General features: G+C 27.6%; 1 protein-coding gene across 11 annotated transcripts in view; it reads left to right on the forward strand.

Moving 5' to 3' along the window:
- Lmpt (four and a half LIM domains protein limpet) overlaps positions 1 to 25,629 on the forward strand; it is a 187,282-nt gene that overhangs the window by 69,703 nt on the left and 91,950 nt on the right. For 3 of the 11 annotated variants that reach the window (XM_088201042.1, XM_088201043.1, XM_088201040.1), the window contains exon 4: positions 6,216 to 6,742. The exons of 7 other annotated variants lie outside the window; for them this stretch is intronic. In XM_088201042.1, the coding sequence (XP_088057168.1) occupies positions 6,216 to 6,324 (109 nt within the window). In that variant the 3' untranslated portion in view covers positions 6,325 to 6,742. Of the gene's footprint in view, positions 1 to 6,215; positions 6,743 to 13,944; positions 20,230 to 22,569; positions 22,778 to 25,629 lie in introns of those variants that run through there. One more of the 11 variants, XM_088201037.1, reaches the window with a different exon arrangement.

Raw genomic sequence — 25,629 nt, forward strand, 5'->3', positions numbered from 1 at the left:
CCTGTTAATCTATTTAATTATTAACTAAATTTTTCATTAATTCATGTTACATTATTTTGTGACAGATCTATAATTTCAATATCAGCTATTAGTAAAGCTTGCAGTTGCATAGCATTAACGCAGAAATATAATAAATTTATGGGAATGTTATTCTTATTTTTTTGTAAGCGACTGTTTCTTTGTCGGCTTTAAGCTGGTAAAATAATAAAATAATTTTAGTAAGACAAAAAAAGGCACAATCGGAGAGGAAAATTGATTACCTGCGTTGTTGTGTTGTTAGAGTTGTTTCTCTATAAATTTAATTATTTAAAATATTTTACTACATATATAAACGAATTCTATTCTATATTTGATATTGATTCTAGATATCAAAAATATGTATGTCTTATTTTTTATATGACATTTTTAGTATCTTTTTGATGTCTTTTATGCTATACTTTCAACTTTCCGCATAATTAATGATGTCCATTTCCAATTTGTTAACACGGATCGACTGTCAAAAATTCTTAATTTACACGCTCCAAAAAACTTTGAGTTTTGGTCGCCCTAATTGAGGCGAATAAAGCAAGCGAGTTTGTATTTTAGATTTTAATTGACATTGACTTATGTCCGTTCGGCCGATATTAATTGCGCTACATTATATTATGCACAAACTGCATTCTGTGAAATCAGTCAAGTGCAAAAAAATAATATTTATTTTTGTGTTGAAAAATATCATATTATTTGGCCCGAATCTTTTAATCCTAACGAAGATCCCTTCAATCCCTACAAGTGTACGGTTTTAGTCAGATTAATGATTACGTGGCTATTAGTATAATTAATTAAATATATTGATTATTGCTTGTTTGTTTGTTTTTAGTCACAACAACAAAAACGCATTCGACCTTAAAATTTATTTGCGTAATGCTATTGTTGTTGAAAATATTTCGTTTCCGCGTTGGTGACATTTTTTATCGACAGTAATAAATGCGCTTTGTTATAAAATACACGTATTTATTGTGCTGTTAAAAATATTGCTATAATTAAACTTGAAATAAAAATAAGTTATTGCAAATAATAGTTATATTAAAAATATATTTTTAAATAAAAAATAATAATGTTATTTAACATGTGCAATTGGAGTGCAAAAGGTAATAAAGATTATGCTTAATAATTTTAAAGAAACTCAAATTTCACTGAACAATATATTGCTAACCATTTTCAGTTTTTTCATTGACTTATGCTTTTTATGAATACAATCAGCCGTTTTATTTAGATCTTATGAACACCACCACTTTCTTTGATTGTTATTCAATTTATAAAATATAGCAAATATTGCCGTTAAAAAAATGTTTCTTGACATTACTCTTGGGTTTCTTAAAACATTTATTATTAAAAAATATTAAATTGTCATTTATCATCTTCTTAACAATGACAAGCATATGATTCTATATTTTAACTGTAATCCTAAACCAAACAATTACATAAAGTGGAACCCACTTCCTGTGATAAATGATTCTCTTAGCATTAGATCAATTTAAGCTTGTCATGTTTGTTTAACGCCAAAATTAATTTCTTTGTATCTAGAAAATATATTGCTTTAAATTAAATTAAATATATTTGCAACTATAAAATTAAGCTATGCCTAGATAATTATGTTCTGGCTTAAGAAGCCCTATCTATTATTATTTTATATAATTGCACATTATTTAATTAATTCAATTATCATATATTACTTATTACAAACTCACTACACGTTAGTCTCCAGCCAGTTTTATACTTGACGTGTTGATAAGCTAATCATTGTTGCTCTTATGCGCTTGAATATAGTGTTAACGACTCAGTTTATCTCTCGTGTCCGGGAAGTGTGCGTTGTTATTTTATTTTTTACCAAAAGTACTTCAAAAAATAGTACACAAAAGCATAAAAAAAATATAATTTAAAAAGCATGTGAGTCTTTTAAGTATCGTGAAATATCCTCGACTTGTGTGTGTTCAAATGTCATCTACATATGTAAATGTTTCATTCATCTCTGTGGTTTTGTTGATAACACGTAATATTTCGTCACTACCCACGTGCACAAGATTCGCAATTCGCTCGCCAAAAGTGATACTGTGTTTGACATCTGTCAAGATAATTTTCTTTCTCTCAGTTTACAAAAAAATACGATACAGTGGCAAAATAAAAATATATTTTATTCAGTCGCTTTAATATCAGATTATGTTATTAAAATATAATATGTAATTGCTGTATTTCTGATATATTTTTATGAATAATGTAACAATAGGATATAAAGTCTAAAGTTATATTGTTAATGAATATATATATTGGTATGTGAACATTTTTTCAAACATCAATTTACATTGTGGTATATTGCTTATTATTTGTTAATTATAAATATTAATTAACACTGCGGTAAAGTAATGCATATTTTTGATTTAAAATGAATATATTTCTATAACATAAATAAATATGTAATATAAAAATAAATTTATTAGTATATTTTAATGATTTGATTTTAGATGCTATTTAGATATTATTTAAAAAATATGTAAATTATTCTCAGCACATTTTTGAATACCAAGTTATTTTCACTCTGATGAATTCCTAGAATTTAGAAATAAATATATTATATTGAAACATATTTTTTTTATATAATTTCAACGCATAATGGAATTTGTGTACATATTAAATTTATATTGAAATAATATAGCAATTATATTTTTACGTATTTTAAAAACGTATATGTACATATTTATTTTAGTTAATTGTATAACGTAAAAAAAAGCTATAAATATAAGTATATAATACAAAAAAATTGTTCTAAGAATATTATAATGATTTTATGTTACTAATTTAAATGCAGCAAAAAAAGCAATAATATTGCATACAAATTTTCAATAATATTTATTAGTCCCATAAAATTTTTTATTTCTAAAATGTATCTGCAATCGTTATATATTTCTCATTAATATTTACAACAGTTGTTATTTTTTACGGTAAAATTCGTAGCTTTAGTTATTCATCCTTTAAGAGCAGCTAGGGAAATGTCATCAGTGTTAAAATCCAGATTTTATCTAATAATTGCCAAAGAGTTGGAACTTTTAATTTTAGGTTATTAAATTTTCTGATATTACTGTTTTTTTTTAAACTTTTTTATTTAAAATTACGTAAAAAATTAAATACACCCATATATATAAAAATTTACAGCGGACTTATTTCTTAAAATATTATTCTTAGTATTTCTCTATTTGTTACTTATATTTTTAAAATATAAAATTTAAATTAGACATATAATCTTATATTATATTAAATATTTACCAGGAAATCGCAATCAAATCCCGAGAAGATAGTATTATAAACATATATAAGAGAATATTTGTTTTTATAATACTATTTTTGTTTAATTATAATTTATTATCATTCAATCGCTATGGTTTTTCTTATCTACATTGCTTTCATTATTACAATTATTTGTTTGCAATTTATCGTGAAAATATAGGATGATGCATTAATAATAATACAAAAATAAATGTGATTATCTTCGATATTTTTTAAATGTATTTTTCAACAATAAATCAAATAAAAGAGAGAAATATATTTTTAATAAATATATTATATTAAATGTATAAAAATAAATCTTGATTTAATTTATTTTTATAATAGGTACAAGTTTCTAACATATATCTCTTTCTAGTTTACAAGAAAAAATTTAAAAATATTAAATATGAGTAGACATAATTACAAGATAAGATAAATTAACGATAGCTTTCATTTGAAAGATTTCCAGAAGATTTTGTTTTGTTTCAAAATTATATTTAACTTCAACAAATCTACAAATTCGAATCGAATTATGTTAAAAGTTAGTGAAAAAAACATCTTACGAAATACCGTACATCTTTGACCCACTGCTCCCGACTTTTATTAATGTATATTATAAACAAGAAGTGTACAAATAGCAGTTACGCAATATTGACAAATTAAAAGCATTTTTAAAGCAGTTATTTAAAATAAAAACCAAAATAAAACGACAACAATGAATGAAGTTTTATCACAGACAAGTTTTTTATCAGTGAATTTGGATGCATTGTATTGATACACCGATCTTGAAACTAACTGATAAAGACGACTGATTAGATATAATTTTTGTAAATAGTTTTTTTAAATAAAGTCATATTGTGTTTCGATGGTTTTTAATGTCTCTTAATAGAAAACAAAGTTATTAATATTAAAATTCAACAATTTATGAATCACGTCCTATTTGTGTGATTACTATAGTTAAGTGATGTTTTCGTAGCCTTGTCTGAATCCAGTCGTCTCCGAAGATCGAAGACAACTGGATTCTAGTTGCTTCCTTTTATCTTTTAAGTCTGGTTCAATGTTAAGCGTTGCTTCGCTTGTTATGAACTTGAAGGCTGAAAGTTCTTGATAGAAGTGCCAGATATATGCTGTGAATTCACTGTACACTTTTTGATGTGTTTTTTATTTTACTACTCTAGACGTATTCGACGATTTAGCAGTGGAACCATATTGTTATTGTCTGTTACTTTTACTATATAAATACTTTTGCGTAATGATCGTAATTTAAACAGCTTGAGATTTGATTAAGCTAATATGAGGCATCTAAATAACTCATTTCTCCGCCATTCGACACATTTTATCTTTATACTTAAAAAACACCAAATGGTCTTTGTTTATGGTATATTTGAAAGATGCATTTAACTAATAAATTAGTACGTCAGTGTGATTATTACACTCGTTCAGCAGCTTACAAATTTTTATAAATCGATTTATTACGCTTTTAACACTAATTTTTGACAAATTATGTTCTTGTTCGACGGATGTTTTTTTTTAACAATAGCTTGACTGCATAATTAAAAAAAATGTATATAGATTTTAATGTATATTCTATCTGAAGAGTAGATAAAAAAATATAAGTTTAAATGAAACTATTCTTATCTACTAAAATGATATCAAATCAATAATTTTTCATAAATTTCAATGCTTTCTATTTTCGAGATGTATTTTTTTCATTCTTGGAATTAAGGACTGAGTGAACCATAAATTTTCCACAATTCGGATTAATTTATTTGGATTCACTTATGCAAATGGCGTAAAACTACAATTTAATATTTTTTATTAACCGTACAACCTAATGGTTAAAATTCTTAGTGGACTATACCGTTATAATCGAATAAAAGAGTCAGATGAACCTTGACATTTGATCAACAATCATATACTTTTTCGATGGCTTTTTATGGCACTTATATATATTTTGAAATCTCGGGATTTATTGCAATTTTCCATATTTCGGCTGCGATGCTCCAGCCATGGTCAGGAATTATCACTTACAGATTATTCGTGATCATGGCTGGAGCACCGGAGCTGAAATATAGAAAGGAACTAAGGAAAAATCGCGATGAATCTCGAGATTCCAAAAATATAAAAAAATATGAATACTCGCTAACCTCTAAAAATATGAATTATGGTAAAAGAAAAATATATTTTCTCAATTATTAAGTTCGATTAAAATCAGTACAGAGTACAGCTGAGATAATCACATTTACTATTATAGTTCATTTTGATCAAAAAATATTGATATAGAAGTTTGACACATATTCTTACAATATGAAAAGTGTTAATGACAGTTAAAAGTATGTTTACTATTTAATTAAATTATGGAAATTAATTACTCATAAATATTACAGGCATTACGCGCATACCTTTTCAAACAAAAGCGAGTACTTACTCGGGTACACAAATGACATCATGGAATTTGTGTGCAAATAATAATACCATAATTAATTTGATTGTAATATACAAAATAAATATTATTATATATTATTCGACACATGCTGTGTTTATATACCATTGACCCCTACGACCAGGATCCACAGATAAACATTAAGTAAATTATCACTTTTGGCGCTGATGCGCATGCGCACACACGTTTGGTTGAGTCTGTCTACATATAAATTTCTCTTTAGTGTTGTGGCTCATTATTTGAACGATCACAATCTCTGCGATAAACAATCTTATATTTGATAAAGAGTACAAACTATAACTCATTCAATTACTCAGACTCAAAGGGTGTTGTGTGTGCACCATGACACACAATACGCCATATAAATACATAAGTCCGCTCAGTATTGTTTCGACTGTCGACATTGAGCGCCGTTCTCATATTGCATAAGTCGAGAATATTAAACGATTAAAGAAACGTATAAACAATTTAGTGCGTCCGCCGGGTACTGCTGCGACAGACGACGCCGAGAGTGCACACAAGATGGCTGCCTGCGGAACCAAGATGGCCGACGACGCCCCCGCTGTGATCGCACCCCCTAAAAAGACGCCCAAGTTTCCCTCCAGGGAGAGAAACTTCGCCGTAAGGAGAAGGAAGGTCAACAACAACAGCGTCAGGGCAACTGCGCATACACAGCAGTCGTTTGATGGCGACAAAGATGGCGAGCTGGTGACACAAAATGGTGAAAAAGAAAAAATGTGAGGACCAAAAATATGTGATTTGTAAAAACAACATTCCCTAAGATGTGATAAAAAATTGTAAATAATAATATAAAATACGTTTAATAATATATTCGAATAATTGCGCTAAAGATTAAAATTAATGTGAGATAAACAAACATCACAAAATTGAATCATATCAAAGCCTTATCTAAATCGTTAGCTTTATCATATACTTATTTAATTATGGTCAAAACATTTTTTATTGTAAACCTATAATATTAAATTTATTATACACATACACGATAGACTTTTATTAAATACTTTATTTTATTACCTAAACATAAGTTATATCAATAGTGGCATTTACACATACATATATGTATGTACTATACATAACATACACTGAGAGGTAAACAATGTAAAATCCAAGTTTTCTGGCCCCTTTCTCTTATAATATTATTAATAAGCCATTTTCTATGTATGCTGATGACATGGTCGTATTTATAAATGCTAACGGTAGTAAATTAATCATCAGTAAAAATCAAAATAAATATTTGGAGCAGTGAAAAATATAAACATTCAATATAAAACGGTCAATTCATGCTTTGTGACCGTCTCTTTAAAGTAAACATGGTAGTAGTATTGAATGAAAATCGATGGTACCTCAGGAGCACCATTTCGATTTTTTGCATTGCAATAAATGGAATGCAAAATACACTTATCTTAGAGAAAAACATTTTTTTAAATACTATAAATCAAACATATTTGTTTCCACCCGTGGATTGATGTCTTACTTTCACTATTAGCACTTGAACTACATCTGGAACCTCTCCCACTGCCAATGCAGTTTGTCCTGAGGTACTTTTTGGAATGCATGTGTGTCACTGAAGATTTTTCATGTTTACTTTATAAGTTAAAGAAATGTTAAAAAATACACGTGAATACTATTCGATCGTTTCATTACAAATTTTATTCTATGACTCGATTTACGCGATATTTCCTGGAAAGTAACTACTGCGTAAATCGAGGGATCAAATCAGTGGAGATTTATTTTTTGTATTTGCTTATTTAATACCAAATAGCCGGTTTTTACTTAATTTGATCAGGACGTTTATAGTAAGTAATTATATTTGTATTTATTTCATGGGGGAAATTATTTATTTTAATAATTTATTTAGCCATTTTTTTAATTTTTTTTGTGTTCCTTATTTCTTTTACTCAGGCTATTTTTTTTGTTCCTGTGCATTATGGTATCGATAAAATATTTACTTATCAATTTTTGTAAAACTGAAATATCAATTAGGGATTTATTAATGGTACTGGTAATCGTAGAAATGTAAGATCTGATTCGTTATTTTCTTACTGATGATATTAAATTTAAAAATTAGTCTTGTATAAGATAAAATAATATTGAGAAGCATTGATGCTAATACAAAAACAGTTGTTCGGACACTTAATAGTTTCTCCTGCAACTGTTTTATGATATAGGAAAGGCGAAAATGGATAAATGGGTACCGCATGAACTGACCGAATTGAACCAATATACAGTTATGTTCTTTGGTACTTCTCAGAAACATTTAAAAATTAAATTTAATTATTACCTGTGATAAGAAATATATTTTTTATAATTAAATAATACTGAGATCAGAACAATGTTATTCTGGAAAAATCATTCATTAAACGTTTCTATAACAGTAAAATTAAATTAAAAATTAATCATAATATGTATTAAAGCAATATTTCTTCATGCTAATTTAAGACCTCATACTTCAATTATTACTGTTGCAAAATTATACTAATTATGATTGGAAATTTTGCCTCATCTCTTTTTCCTTCATAATATCACCTTATAAAACATGTAGACGTTTTTTTTCAAAAAAAGCCTGTGACGAATTCACAACTTCTAAAACTAATATTTTTATAAGAAAACAGATTCATTCATTGTTAAATGGTTGCCAAAACATGTAGTGTTTTATATGTTTCTTAAAAAATCTGCCACTTCATATGAAACAACCTAATTGTAATTTTTCTGGCAACAAAGTTTTAATTTGCCATAATTTGCAATTGTTCTTCGGTAAAGTCAGTGATATTTCCATTACAAGCATTGTGTTTTTGACTTAATATTGGTTGTTTATACTTTCTGTATCAAACCAAGACTGATATCTTTATTTTAACTTATGTTAGTAAATGTTATAATACTTTTTTTTTTCATTAAAAAAAAATAGTACAATATCTCAATATACAATTTTTGATGACATAATTTTTATTGATATTCCTAAACATGATTTTTAATTGAATTGCTAGTCTAGTGATGTCAAATTCAAACCTGTTTATATACTAATGAGCAATGAATCATAAAAAATATTATATGTAAAAATAATAGCCCATACAAAACAAATTACTGCTGAATCAATTGGATTGTGATTTTCCAGATGGTTCACCCAAAGAGAATACGTCCTTTAGATGACATTGCTGAGCCACGACGAATATATATGGGAAATTTTATTCATTATCTCAATTAAATTATAAAAGCAAAATATTTGCGTTCCTTAAAGTCAAACACATACAGTAGTGTGTATTTTATAATACAAGTTTTTAGCACTAAAAATATCCAAAATATTCTTAATATTTTCTATTTGTCTATCAACTGTGGAATCGTATTTTAGTAATTTTAATATCATAGTAAATTAGGATTAAAATCATAATAACAATCAAAGCATTTATTTATTAAATTTTGCAAAAAAAAACATAAATTAATCATCATATCTTTTTTCGAATAGGAAAATATTTATATCTTTTTTAACATTTGTTAATGAAGGTAATTTAGAATGTCCTATAGTCATTTATCTTAATGAAGTTTTAATTGTAGTTGTTTATATAGCACAGATTATATAACACTACATTATTTAGCTTTAAAAGATAAGATATTGTTTTGATTTTACATTATCTATATCTATGAATTATCATCCAAAATTTATTAAATAACTATAAAGCATTACATTTTGTTTCACTAAAAATAATTTATTAAAGGTTTTAACTTTTTCTTTCTATCTGCCAAAGATAAGATAATGTTGGAAGAATATATTTTTAGACATCCATGCTATCAAGCCTTCATTCAATCCAATTACATTAGGCGATATCTGATTTTCTTTAGCACGAAAAGTTTCAATCGTCAAAGTGCAACGTTATTTAGTTTCCGATTACGTAGTTTGATGTTATATTTACACTCGCATCAGATAGCACCTTGATCTCGACATTGCAAAAACACACCTGTGCACCTTAAAACTAACAACGGAAAATAACGATGACACATGGTGACTTTAATGAATAAAATATTGGTCTATGTGAAGATTCTTTATTGTGTGTTTGCACAGCTCTGATTAAAGGTTCTTGTATAAAGTAACCCATAAAAATCGGAAAAACAAAGAGCGATCGTAAAATGTCACGTCACTAATGAGATCGTTTGATTTTATGGGGTTCATGGTGGCAAACCTTTTTGTTTGGATGTGTTAAAGATCATTATTTTACTATGTGTATATAAAAACACAATTTAAAAAATTGTATAATAGAATTGAGTTCAGAACACCCCATTATATTTACTATGAATCTCATTCCAAGTTTTTGATTTCTAATTCATACAAGTCTTCCACTTGCTCTATTTTTTGGCACCCGACGCGCGCAAATTTTTATTAAGAACAGTTCTCGATACTTTTTGACATGGCTCATTTAATTAATTGATAATTAAACGGCAATATATCGTTATCTTTTCTTGCTTGCAATGCAATAAAGCATTTAGCCTTTGAAATAAAATAATAATAATAAAAATAAGTTATAATGCATTTCAGTAATAATTCCTTTTTATGCACAAAATAAACCTCGTTATTTTAAATGTACCATTGCAAGGACACCGTTACTACAGATTGTTCTGCCAAGACTGCGGCATCACGCAGACCCTAGCGGAAACATAGCTGTTACCAACCCATTGTTAAGTACTGTCGCAATGATGTGATCCTGAATATGTATTGATTAGTATGGCACCTGTTGAAAGTTATTACATATATTATATATTTTTTTATACATATTTATATGAGCTGCTGTTTTATTTCTGTACATAATTTATTTCTGTATACAATCTAAAAAAATATTTTTAAGGCGACTGTTACGATTAATTTTATTGTCTACTTACTAAGGAATAAAATACTACGTATTATTTTTGATTTACCTTCCACCTAAGTCGTCCAAAAGATCTGGTTGTACTCTTGAATTCCGGTGTCTTCTGTGTTGTCTTGGTCGATACTCGCCGTAGTCGTAAGTCGCAGGCAGTGTTATAAATTATTATGCTCTACTGAAAGTTCCTGATGAAAGTGTTTATTATTTTCTATATACTATGTACTTCAAATTTTCATTGAGTAATGGCTATGAAGCGAAATTCGGTATTTTTAATCCGGTATTCAGGTACCTGTATGCGCATTCTATTGACCCTAAGTGTCTAAGATCTGTATGTTAAAGTCCTTTTATAGTGCTTTTTAATCTGCTAATACCTACAAAGAAAAATACTTCATTAGTCTTATAAGCTTTTAACAAGTCCTTGCGACTAATTTTGTGGCGACGGTCTGGGAAGTCAATTCCCTTTTATATAAAAACAATAATATATGTAAATATTATTAAAGCATTAAAATTATTAATTTAACTCTTGTAAGTTGGGGTTAATGGATCATTCTAAAATAAAATTTATATTTTATTATCAACAATAAAAATGTTGGGCATTCATGAAAACAATTATTAACGTATGTAACATTAAATTATCCCATTAAGAGATTTATGACTTAATGGGTTTATATTTTTATTAATAAATAACGTAATTGCTCAATTTTATTATCAGAAACATATTATATGAATATATCCATCAGGATATATTCATATAATATGTTTCTGACATATGATGAAAAATATATTATGTATCCAAATGTCTATATTTTATCAATCGGTAATTTTAAAAAAAAAAAATACTCTCAATATCACATATCCTAAATATTACTAATATCAAATAAATATATGTACATATATAATATGTACAAATACTTCTTTTCATATTCAAGGTAACCATTACTTTAAAAAAAAATGTTTTTCATTATTTGATGCCATAAAAAAGTTAAAACCAATTTCAGTAGATTATTTGTATATGGAATAAAATTAAGTAAATATTTAGTAGGTTTTATTTAATTTTATGGTAATTCTGATATATATATTTTCAAATACTTAAATAATAAATAACTTGAAAAATTTAATGGGATAAATGGACACATACTTAAAAAGAAAAATATTTTTTTTACTGTTTTATAAAATACTGAAGTTTTATAGAATACTGAAATTAAAAACCAGTTTTGTATAAGCCATTTTATTGTAAAAATTCCAATTTAATGCTTTGTAAAGATGATTAGTTAGATTTTATAGTTACATACACTGAGACTTGTGAGTAGGGTTTCTGAATATCCGGAGCTTAAATATTAGAAAAATCAAAAAATCCCAAAAAAACGATAAAAAGCAATTTTAGATTTTTTTTACAAATCAAAATCGGTTAATCGGTTTAAGCTGTCCTCGGAAAATTATATTAATATATTTGAAAATGTATATATAAAATAAATTATAAATTATGAAAAAATCATAATAAAATTAATTTTAATAAACAAAAACATTTTTTTTGACAAGAAAACTACAAATGGATAATTAATTTATATATAGGCAAAATATTGAGAAAATATATTTACAATATAATAATAAAAAAATAGAAAAAAAACTACGAACAATTAAACGGTTATACGACAAAACGTTAACTGACATAATGTTAACAACTAAACGTTTACACGACATAACGCTCCCCGACAAAATGTTTACACGACATAATAATAACATTTATATATTTATATAAATGAATATTATTTATAAAATATTATTTTATAATAATATAAAATATTATGTTTACGAGGTATGTGTATTGCTTTAATTTGAAACGAGCGAAAATTTTTAAAATACATTTAAAACTTTATATTAAATTAGTGCTGTATATCACAAAAAGATAATGAAAATAAATATAAGTTAAAATTGCAAATCTTTGATTTGAATTTAGTTTTATTAGTTGAAAACAAAATAATAAAAAATAAATACAATGATTAAAAATTGATAATATAATATATAAATATAATATAGGTATGTATATAAAACACATTAATATTAATGACAAAAATTAAAGATAAATAAAGTTATTGGTATATTGTATATTTTATATATTGAAAAATGTGTTATAATAAATAATAAATGTCATAATAACTTTTTTAAATAAATACTACATATTTTATAAATGAACTATACTTCGTTTCATTTAACAGAGTCACTTCGAGGCTTATCTCGTATTTGAAAACGTCATTTTATTGGTCCACGTGCGTCGAGCAAAGTTGTCATATACGTTCCAACTGCTTCATTGTTATTCCGATACCAGCAGCCCATGGACGTCTTTCAATTTCTATCGCTATACATACGTGAATGATACCGATTGCTAAAGTATTGATTTTGATAGCTTATAACTTTTACTATTTCTATAAAAAAAAAATATAGTAACATTTCTAATATCTCTAAATTTGTTTAAAATATAGGAAGGAGTAATGATAAGTATATCGAACATATATCCACATATTGTACCTTAGAGCAAATTAGTTGGGCAAATACGCACAGTTTTCATCTCTTTTTCACTTATTAATAATGATGAAATGGATAGACTACAAAGTTACTATGTTAAAAGAAACTATGATATAAAAGAAATTACTAACCATATAAAAAAAAAAAATTTATATTGATTAAAAATATATACTTATCTGACATTCGTTTTATTTATTTTTGATTTCTGTATTTAATGTTTTTTTATACACTACCGATTTTCAATCATTGTATTTTATTAAATATCAAATTCTAAATTTATTTTGAAATTTTTCACTCATTTCGAAATTAAAGTTTTTTTCTAAGAAACGAGTCTTATCACTGTCACTTCGCTTAAAAATTTAATTGTCGTATTTTTGCGTTATTTATAATTTTTTCGAAAAAATACAAAAATAATCGTAAACCGAGTCAAAAAAGCCGATTTTCGTTTTTTATAAATTTTGAATGATATTGCTGAGGTTCGAAATAAATCTTATCTGTCGGTAATCAAGTACAGGACCATCTCGTGTCGAATGGTATTTAAAATATTTTTAAATCAACTTATTTTGTCAGCAATATTTCGAATAGCGATTACAAAAAATATTTTAAATGAAAATGTGTAATACCCGGGACTCGAAATAAAATTTCCAGATGTCAAGACATCAAAAAGCTTGACAATAACTATTACGATAATTATACCACTATAGATAAGCTTATATTATATATTTTTTAAGAAGATTTGATATAAACATCATTGCTAAAAAATTGACTCATTTAGTTTTAGAAACGATCGTTTCAACTATTATTGTGTGTAAATTTTTATGTTGCGTCACTTTGACGCGTGCTGATGTATTATTTTTTATCTCCCAAACGTTTCGCCTGGTGCTCATTACATAACGCAGAGTAAGCCGAATTGTAATAATTGCCGCCTGAGTCCAAATTTAAATTTAAAAATAATAATCGCCAAAAATAAAACGCTCTCTCGTCGTGACGTTTCGCTGAATGACGTCACGCGTCTACGATTTTCTCTCCTAAACGAATGTTATCATCAGCTGTTCGGTGTTGCCATCTGTCAGACCGCACTTAAACTACGTTTTATTAATAATTTATCCGTTTCCATATATTCATCATCACGTTTGAAGAAGGAGCCCACGAGGTGGATAATTTTAGTAGAGTACCTTTTTTATGATGAATTTCCGCGCTAAATCATCCCTCGCAAATTTTGGCTTGCTTCGAAAAATAATTCATCACACGTCACACGTGCGAATATTTATAAGACGCATTTGGATCTTGCTAATGTCCGGGTAAATAAAAAATGTAATGATTTAGCGCGGAAATAATTCCAACTAATCCCGATATTTAAAATTAGTACAATTGATTATAAACAAAACTTTTCAGATGCTTAAATGTGATGATGGTAAATTATATTGCATGTGTTTTATTTAATTTAAGAAACGATGTAATTTTTCATTTTTTCTAGATTAAGATAGGAATACCACTTATTACAGATTTGAAAGCTGAGTGAGTGTGCCAGTCAAATAAAACGCTTATAACCCTCTGTATTAACTTATAGATGTGCTTAGATTAGTTCTGTCCGGAGACTTTACATACGTTTGCTTTTAAAAATTAGACTGTAAAAAATCAGTGTATTTGCACGCCCCTGGTACAAAAACGGATGTTGGTTTCACGACAAAGCCCTTTGTTGTTTATGTTTTCAATATAAAACTACATTGTAAAAATACATATAATTTTAATGCTGATTATTATTATCGCACCTCTTGAAAAATAATTTTAATCTGTATTATATTTTGGTTGACTGCCTAAAAATATTTTTATTAATAATGACATATTATTTTTATAAGTCATAATCTGAAAATACTTTTTATCTGTACATGACTCATTCATTGGTATCTCAAATCAGTTTCTATTAACAATACTTGACACATTTAATTCAAAAAAGTTATAGTAATTCATCAGACATCATACAAATATTTATCATACGCCTTCGGATCTTACTGTTTCTCTAAATAAAAACACGAGTGATTTAGCACAGAAATATTTCCCAAACTAATCTCAAGACTTAAACTTTGGAATTCGACAATTGAATTTGCAACGCGCTGTCGTCACTTTTCTTCGGCTCTTCTCCGTCATATTACTTTTTCAGCTGTTGCCAACACCATTTTTGATTGCATATGCACATGTGAAATTTCGAAAGCGTAACATCTTGCATTGTTATTATAAATGACTTCTCGGAGTCGTCGCTAATTACTGTTTGTATGCAATTTGTTACTCGGTTATTAACTGGCAACGGTCATTCCCATAAGTTGGAGTTAATTTACGATCGTTATATTCTGTTCTAACTACTGTCTCTATTGTAATATTTTATTATTTTTATATTTTTTATATATGTGATTATTCATATGACATTCTGAATGTTTACGAATTACACACAATTAGACCAATTGACATACTTGCATAATATAGTATCGACAAATGATGAAACGGTCATCGAGAAGCTCACTCTTATACTTGAATTAACTGTTTGATTATAAATACATACATTACCCAATAAATACATATATTTGATCATAATATTTATTTAGCTGTTCAATTTAAAAAAAACAACAATAAAACACGTGGCAATTAAACATAACACACATATAATTATATTAATTAAGAACATAATAAGAAAATTAATTATCCATTTTATGCGAAGCAAGTAAAAACTTTTACCTTCATTGTATGCTTTTTTTAATTAGCTTGTAACGAGAAAGTTATTAAGGCATCTCAATTAAATCACTCTCACTTTTGTGCTAATGTTATATTTTACTATAATATTTCTTTAGTAATAAAAAATATTTAAAAAGGCTTAAAAATCTTATGATCAATTATACATTATATACCATTATAATATAAACATATTCATAAAAATAGCATTAAATATGTTTATTTTTTTAAATGCTCTTCTCATAAACTATTGTTGCGTATTGTACATGGGTGCGATCATCTCCGAAGTGAGTATGCTCTGGAACCAATGGATGCGAAGGGAGAAGCGGCGGCGTCTGCAATTTTCGCTAGTTTAAAGTTGAGTCAGCCTCCTCTTGTTTAGATTCCAAGTTAAAAGTTTCTTGAAGATTCGATGCTTTGAACTCTAATGTAGATGCTTAAATATGGATAACAGTAGAAGTGTCTCAGATGGAGTGACAGAAGTGAAGTGACTCCTGGCTCCTCATGTTTCAGTATTTATATCCATGGCGTCCTTCATAATATATTTTGTTGTCTGCCACTTTTTTCAGTGAGGCGATTTTTTTTATCAAAATACCGTTGCCACTAAGGCAAGTCAGAAACGGTCGTTTTGAGCATAAACCATGATCTAGTCACTATAACGATATTCCTTCGTGATATTAGGAAAATCTAAGAAAACCTAAATTATAATTACATAATAATTCCGATCTCTTTGACACAATATAGTTTGAAAAACTCTAGTCTTCAAAACCAGGTCTTTTAGGTATTAGTCAGTGACTTATACCACTAACCTATCCATGATATGTAGATTTCTCTATTTTTTTTATTATATAATATGCAGAAATGTTTTAAGCATTACATATTATTTTAAATTATACGGTATATAAAAAAGTGTATATACTAAATTATATAAAAGTGTAGGAACGTGTGAATGCTTTCTGAAATTAGACTAATGTATTGGAATAGGAACAAAAATAACATTTAAAGTTGTTTTGTATTTTATTTTATTTTTAAGTTGTATTTTATTTTTAAAATATATGGTGTAATACATTTTCATGTAAATAAAGACAATGATCATGTCTATTTTTAATGGTTTTAAATTCTATATACATATGCAGAAATGTAGAGCAAATGAGCATCTGCTATTTTACATTACTTTTTTTAATTTGTACAATTTTCACGAGAGTCTGGTTCTCATTTTTCAAATTTATGTTAACAAGTAATGAATAAAAAAGCAAACTAGTTTTTCTACTGCTTAAAAGCTGTCTGAAATAGAAATCTCAATTACATTTTGTTTTGACTCGAAGCTCAAATTGCAGTTTTTAAGATAAAAATAATTAAAACCAAGATATTTTTTAATGCACTATATATTTTTATAGTCTGTATTGCGTTGACAAATATCTTTAAAATAACTAAAATTAAGCTTTTTAAAAAAAACTTATTGAACAGACTTTTATCCGATCGCAATGCGGCTAAAATTTGTAGAGCTAAGCGCAATGCCGACTTCACTGATATGGGTTGTGTGGCTGCTGCCAGCTGACAAGCACCAACAATTTTTGTTTAAAAATATTAAACTGACAATAAAAAATTACTAAAAAGATTTTATTAACATATTTCGATAATTAAAAATATAGAAATGCGAAGGAATATTGTTTAAATGTATTGAAAACAACTATGAAATAGAACCGTCAAATATAATAATTATGAGTTTGATTAAATAATATTTTTTAATAAAAGGCTTTCTGATTATGTAGTTGAATGTTTTGCTTATATTTATAATAAAAAATCTCATACATGACTAATTATTGCTTTATTAATTTTTTTATGCAAACAGTCTCCTGCAATATTTTTTTAGACAAACCTTTTTCTCCAATTTACAAATAATATAAATTTTAACTTGAAAAACAAGTTTTTATGTTTCCAATTTCCAAAGTCTACGTGTATTGCAAACAATTTTTATTTAGCAATAAATTTGTAGCTGTCAATAACAGCTACAGATCTTTACTAAACTATTTAAAAAAAAATCATATATTATATTTTAAAAAATCTTACTGCTAGTTTTGTTATTTTTAACATTTTTGCTAATTTATTTTAACTATTGTTTTTCTAATGATAAAAGATATTTTTTTCACAAATACAGCTAATTTTGTTAAATCAGGACTCATTCCTACTACATTTTATAAAAAACACATGTTCTATTAAAAATTCAAATAAAATATATATGTATTATATTTATATCTTAAATTTACTGTCCCGATTAAACGATTTATTGTCCCAATCAAATATGGCACAAATATATTAAAAACTTTATTACAATAATCTAAGTTTTTATTTTCAAAACAATTAAATAACATGTCCTTACTAAACCTTATACGGACTAAGTTATATTTTTTATTTCATATAAACTCGTTTTTTTTTTGGTTATTTACGCTTATTGTTTCTACTCAAGTATTCAAATACCAATATTTTTGTGATTAGTGATAGTGATCAGAAACTAATGATAATTTTAAATTATTTACAGAAGTATAGATTTTTTCTTAAATTTTAATATTGTCTCAGATATTAGGCACCTACGCCAGCGTTTCATCTATTCAGCAAAACATTTGCGATATACATTATTTGATAAAGTCTTTATCTTATTCAGTGACTTTGCTATCATTCAGTATTCTATATCTACATGGTCGCAAAACTTTTTTTTATCTATCAAAATAATAAAAAGTCACTGTAATACTATATATGGCATCACAACGGTATATTTTTTATCCAATATAGTAGTGATGTTTGAGCCAGTGTGTTATCGTGATACAAAATCTAAAAGTTGTCTTCACAAAAATAGCGTAAAACGGAAAAATAATACTCGATTTTGACCGTACGATATTATAAGAAAAACAGCTGCAAAGCAAACAGTAGGAAAGTTTCGATATTCGATCAAACTTGACGTGCTTTTTAGTTCGATTGGACTTTTGTTTTGACACGTTGGAGTAAATAAATCAGTGATTTTATTTCAATTGTTTGGTTATTTCTTGATTATTTACAAAGTTTAAGACAATTTTTTTGTAGCCCGTTGAATGCCTAAAATTTTAACTAATAATTTAGCAACTTCTTCCGAAATTTTCTTAATAGTAATTTGGCCTTATTACACATTAATTAGTAGTCGACTTGCTATAAATATAAAGCGTAATGGTCGTAAGTAGCGGATTCGATACTAGATCTTTGTATACATTGGTAGGTCCTTCTTTAAGTCGTCGGTACTTATTCTTGAGCGCATGTCCTGAATATGATGATCAAACGTGGCGAAGTAGTTCTTGGAGCCAAGTGTATTTAGTCCGGTTTTTGTACTGTGTTATATACACAGTTGTGCGCGTATTTTGTATATTCACCATGCACGGTGGAAAGGTCGTAAGAATTCGGCGTACTTCTCAACGACTGCTAAGTCCGTTAGCACAGTTCGCGGCACTTAAGACGCGCGTGTGCCATGTCTATTGACTAGTGTTGTGTATGAATCGCGACAGATAATTTGCTCATTTCTCTACAGTCTCTTTAAAATAGTTGTACTATTTATAAGCCCTTCATTTGAACATAAAATCTTTGTTTAAAGTATTATTAAACAGTTCTTGTTCCACTTTTAATGCAGAATTTAATGTAATTTTTTAGATTCGCAAGTCAATAAATTAGCTGTCAGACACAAACTATGCTTATATATTACATATACATCATATTAGTACTAAAATGAGAAAAACCCAATATGAACCCTATTTAATTTTTATAGTGTCTAATCGAAAATAAGGTAAAATTTTTTTTAAATGTGCTCAAATTAGTGGTTATTAGTCTCATCTAGTCTGTGTTTTTTGGCACAAAAATTTCTAATTCAGCTACTCAATATAATTTAAATTGTGTTTAAAAAGTCGTTTTAATTTAATGCACAGTTGAAAATTATACATCCCCACTTATTTGTCAAGTTGGCAGCCCTGCACCTGATATTCTGTCAACGGCGCGCGTTTCCTTTCAAACGCCTTGTCGTTTGTTGAGTTTTTCGCTCACCTGATCGCGTCCATTTATTATCAGCGCGCGGCGCCAGCGTTTCGAACCACTGACAGACCGGCAGGGATTGCTCGCCGCGAGAAATAATCGTTGTGTCATTTCCTCGCTGCTTCTCGTGCCGCGCGGTGGCGCTGCTGTCGCCGGTCTGTGACAGAAGCAAACTTTAAAAACATAACCTATAAATTCAAAAGTATATAAAAACAAAAATAGTGACATATTTATCAAACAGTGCTTTTAAATTAAACAGTGAATCAGTTTATTGTGCAGTGAGATTTAAATTTTCAAATATGTTTCGGACGGACGAATTTTGTACGTTTTTATTTTTCACTTATTGCAACACTGAAAACAATGGCGGTCGTTTCAAACTCTCTATGATAGTGAAATAATGACCCGCATATTTAAAAACTTATCACAAATGGATAACACTAATTGTGTATCGACATTGAATATATAAACAAGCTCAGTCCATCAGACATATTTTAGGAAAAACAACAATAAAAATTCATTCATAATAATCAATTAATTTTTTATTGCATTTTGTTTAAAATTTTTAAACGATCTGTTTTAAGCTTCTTGAGTTTTAAACTATTCCTGTTGCAAATGCAAAATACGCTTAAGAATAATAATAAAAATGTCTTAAAAATGAATATATTTAAATAAATTTTTATCGTCCAGAATCTCCTAAAAATAATGATATATGTAAACCAGACTTCTAGTGTGCAAATTAGTTGTCTTCCCCAAGGTCTGCCAGATATTTGCATTAGTTGCGAATTTATTCTTATTTCAAACATGTTTTCAAACATTCAACACATCGGATGCCATTTTATAAACTATTATGTTATGCGATAAGATGCTTTGCATTTATTTATATTATCAAATAAGTTTTTGTCAGAAAATCAGTACATAAAAAAAAATTAATATAATTTCACATATATTCAATAGAAATTCACCCCTAAACATAAAAATACACATATGAGAGATAAGCCTGTATTTTTTAGAAGTAGATAAAAGAAAGAGTGTTTTTTTTCTTCTTATCACATTTCAGACATATATTAAAATATTCGTTTACAACGCAAACATTTTATCGCTACACTTTCGTTTATCTTTCCGGTTAACTCTCGTGCTTCCCAAACGAATGTTTTTTGAATTGTTAATGATCCATTTTTGTTTCTTATCTTATCTGATCTGATCCAGTTGTAGATAAAGTTGAGCTCACGAATTCGGCTTTAATTACCGGTATAGTGTGTCATTGAATAACCGTGAGAATCGAACGGTTTCAATCGACGGAACATATACAAACGTTGCATAGATATGCGAGATATGATAAGTCATTCAAAATATGCAGGTTGATTGGATACAATGCGGCATTAAATCAAGTGAGAGCGTTTGTTCGATCATCATTGAAATAATATTCATTGTCAATGACAATGTCGATTTTTTCGAACCCCGACGTTGACCGATTCGATTCGATTGTGTGGTTTGGCTCTTTGTTTAGTTTGCTTTCAAATTTGTATTTCGTTATGTTAACAAAAAAAAAAACATAAGTATTTAATCTAGTTTTAGATAATACGTGAAATAGATATAATCTAAGATTAATTAATAATCATATGCAATAGATAAGAGTAAGGTGTTTCAAATAAATTTCATTTTAAAATACAAATTTAAAAGTTAAAAATTGCTACATATAAACCTTTAAATCGATACAACATACATAATATTTATATTTAGTTTAAATAAATGTTATTAAAAATACACTTTTTATACTATGATAATATCATAGTGCTTAATTAAATAACCCCACAAATTCCAAGAGCTTTAGTATTTAAATTGCATATTATTTTACAAATAGATTATTTATTGTTTAAATTCATAACGTAGATTTTTATGAGCACTTCATTAGTAAATGGATGGTATTTTAGTTGTATTTTTAATATTATTTTCAATTTAAACATATTATACTGCCATCGACAGCTTATAAAATTATATTTAGTGGATCTTTTTAAGCACATAAGTAAAGTGTAAATACTTTTAAATACAAAATTGATGCAGATATAATATATTTTGATTTTTATATAATACTTACAATCTATAATATTTAGTTTAAATGTTATCATAACTATTACAAAATACATTTTAACACATTTTAAACAATCAAAACGTCACACGTCAAACCGTCAGTCATCTGCATTATAAACCGAAAATAAAACAGCTCCTAACAACGTAGACGTGTAAATGTAATATATGCATGTGAATTTGCCAATTTTCACACTATAATGCATACATTAGAATCTATAAAAGTCAATTAACAAAATTGAATTCGATAATCAATTGGATTGCAAATACACAACGTATATCTAAACCATCCAATTACTTAATTGAAGCTTGTGCATATTCTCTTCTATACAGAATAAACAATAATTTAATTTATTACGTATTAATTGAACTCACAAATGTCGTATGTGTAACACGTTAGTGTATTATGCAATTTATTTATAATCTCATTACATATTCGTCGATCGTAAAATTGCGCAATACACTATCATAGCCTTCCTCCGCAAAGCGATTATATACTACATTATAAAAAAAAACTGTTATAAACTTCCATATATGGACGATACAAAATAACGTACAAAATTCGTCTGATTGTAGAGAGTACATAATAAAATGTGGGTGAAAGATTGATATAAAAATTAAACATGTTATATCTATCGCGGCATACATCCTGTCCGTTGTGGCAAGGATACGACCAGGACGAAATGTTAATACCGTGGAAAGGACTTCAATACGCTTGCTTGAATGTTTTACATCTGTATTGCAAAATATTCGACAAAGAAGATGTTCTGGATATGGTTATAAGGTAGGATTTGAATATTAATGACGTGAAAGGATTAATAACGAATTATTTTATGTGTCTTTCACGTGTGAAATTTCACATATGAAACGTGATCTGGTCGTGGACGTAATCCCATTAATCCCTTCAGCAAAAACACGTTCTAATTTATATTCATTTATGCATGGTCGTGGGGTATATATTGTCTTTGGGCGTGTATTAAACTGAGTGATAATTTCTATATAATAAAATGTAGGGGATGTTTAATAAAGTGTCATTTGTTATTTTATAAATGTGCTTAATTGACAAACCATTGATATTAAAAAATAGTAACACGTGTATTTTTTATGGTACAATGGAATTTAAATATCATTATATTTTTTTTATTTTGCCGTAGTGCAATATAATTGAATTAATAATAGCATTATTCAGTAGTTTAAAAAAATGCTAAGCGAATCTTATTTCAACGCTTATAAAAAAATAGCACTGGAATACAAGAACAGATAATAACCAAATATTCTCTTATAAAAGTTATACCGATTTTCAACTATATGAATATTTTTCAACTATCTCGAATGAGATTTTAAAAATCTTGGAATGATTCAATTTGCATGCATTAATTCTGTTTCGAAATGGGAGACAGTAAGACGCTTCTTCTAAACAAAAAATGCTTTTATCATTCGAAATACATTTGTGAATATTGGCGTGTCTACTAAGACAGAAATTCCCAGAATTCATTAGTTGACCTACAAAAATTCTGGAAATGCTTACTTTGTATTATTGTTAAACGCTTATCTGAAAAACAGGTGTGCGTCGCAAATTTTGTATTTATTGATTCAAGGCATAAATATTTTATTTAATCAGTTAAATAATTCGATTGCGGTTAATTTATTTCTAGTTATTGCATTAATATGCAAATCCGTACAAAACAAACGCCTTTACAGATCCGATCTCTATGTATATATAATTCGTTTCAAACATTATAAGCTATTGTATATATACAATAAGTTCGATTAAATTATTATTTTTAAAATATTCCATAAATTTTGCTGTATTAATTCAATCGCATTCGATTCGATATATCCGAGAAACTGAGGTCCGACAATTTTTTAAATAATAACCCGTAACAAAACTTGTCGAATGCCTTTTCACAATCCGCATATATAACGTATATTTGAATTCGCGAATTGTATTAAAAGGTTTATCAATTATAATTACTAATAAAAGTATAAAGTTTTTTGAATATAATGATTGAATATTTTCATAATATCTAAATTGTCAATAAATATATTTTTTTTTCATTTATTTATTAATTAAAATTATGAACATCGTGACCTAACAGGTTAACCTAATGCGTCACGATTGCCAAAATTATAAAATACATACAAATATATACATATATACGTATGCATAGATACACATTCATATATGCACAAACACACATATAAGTAAAACATGAAAACAAGATAAAATAACAGACACAAATCACATCAACAGGTGTGCATTGTCCCATACGAATTGAACCAAATATGTGCACGAGAAAATTTCAATATCTCTACGCACAGTATTGAGCAGACGAACAGCCTTTGCAAGAGAAGAGTTGGCAAGTGCTCCAGTTTTAGACTTTACAGGCAAGAACAGTGGACGCGATCGAGAACTATAACCACCTTCCGGAGCCCACATTTGGAGCTGCTTGAGCACAGAAGGATTGTCTACAATGCCTTTGAGCTATTTCCAGAAGTATTGGCTTATATAAACACTTCTGCGAGTTGACAAAGAAACGTATCCCAGAGCTCCCAGAATAAAAGTACTAAGAAACAAGAACGAATAATACCCGTATTCAAGTATAAATATCGAAGGAATTTACGCTGTACTTTTTCCAGCTCTAATTCATTACGCCTGGAATACAAATAATAGAGCTAGTTTCTAGTATGCTGCGGACTAGAGCATCATAAAGAGTGCGCAAAATTTCCAACGTTCTTCAAAAATCACAGCTAAATCATTAGTAAAAGAAGACATGTTCAAAATATATCCGCCGAGATGGTAGGAATATTCCGCATGTAATAAAAAAATTGAACGATGCATTGCTGTTTCTATGTCATTAATGAATAATAGAAACAGCAATGGACCCAAGTTGGGTCCTTGAGGTACTCCAGTAGAGGTCTTATATCGTTCTGAAAAAGAGTTTTTATACTTGACGAACTGATATCTATTGGTCAAGTAATTTGAGAATAGGTTTATAAAACCTTCAAAAAACACAAGTAAAGCATGATTAACTTTATCGAATGCTTTTTCAAAATCTGTGTATATGACATCCACTTGTACACTAGAGTCAAATGATCTTGAAACAAAGTTATAAAAAATCATGTGAATAGTGACAGTGGATCGAGATTGACGGAAACCATATTGCTGCTCAAGAAGCATACACCTGCAATGATTAAAAATGTATTTATGCAATACAATTTCAGGTAATTTTGCAGGTGCTAAAAGCAACGGTATTGCCCTTTAATTTTCTATATGACATTTAACATCCTTTTTATGAATCGGGGTGACCTTAGAGCATTTCCATAACTCTGGAAAATAGAAGCATCTCAAAATTAAATTAAATATAAATCGAAACAAACATGTATGAAATAAATATCTATAAAAAGCCTTTATATGTGTTATTATTATTATTATTCGACATATATTTTAGTAATATGTAATACGTACAAGAATGGCTTCTTAAATCTGATTAGTCCAGTTTACATTTTCCATACAAAATAAATTATTGTATTGTTGTTGACCTCAAATATATATTAAATAATATATTTGACATTATCTATGATACTTAATGACTATTGAGTTAAAAGATAAAAAAGAGATTAATGTCACAGATA

This window comes from Plectrocnemia conspersa, unplaced genomic scaffold, assembly GCF_051122295.1.
Source record: "Plectrocnemia conspersa isolate PC_06_02 unplaced genomic scaffold, ASM5112229v1 ptg000012l, whole genome shotgun sequence".
In the NCBI taxonomy this organism is placed as follows: Eukaryota; Metazoa; Arthropoda; class Insecta; order Trichoptera; family Polycentropodidae; genus Plectrocnemia; species Plectrocnemia conspersa.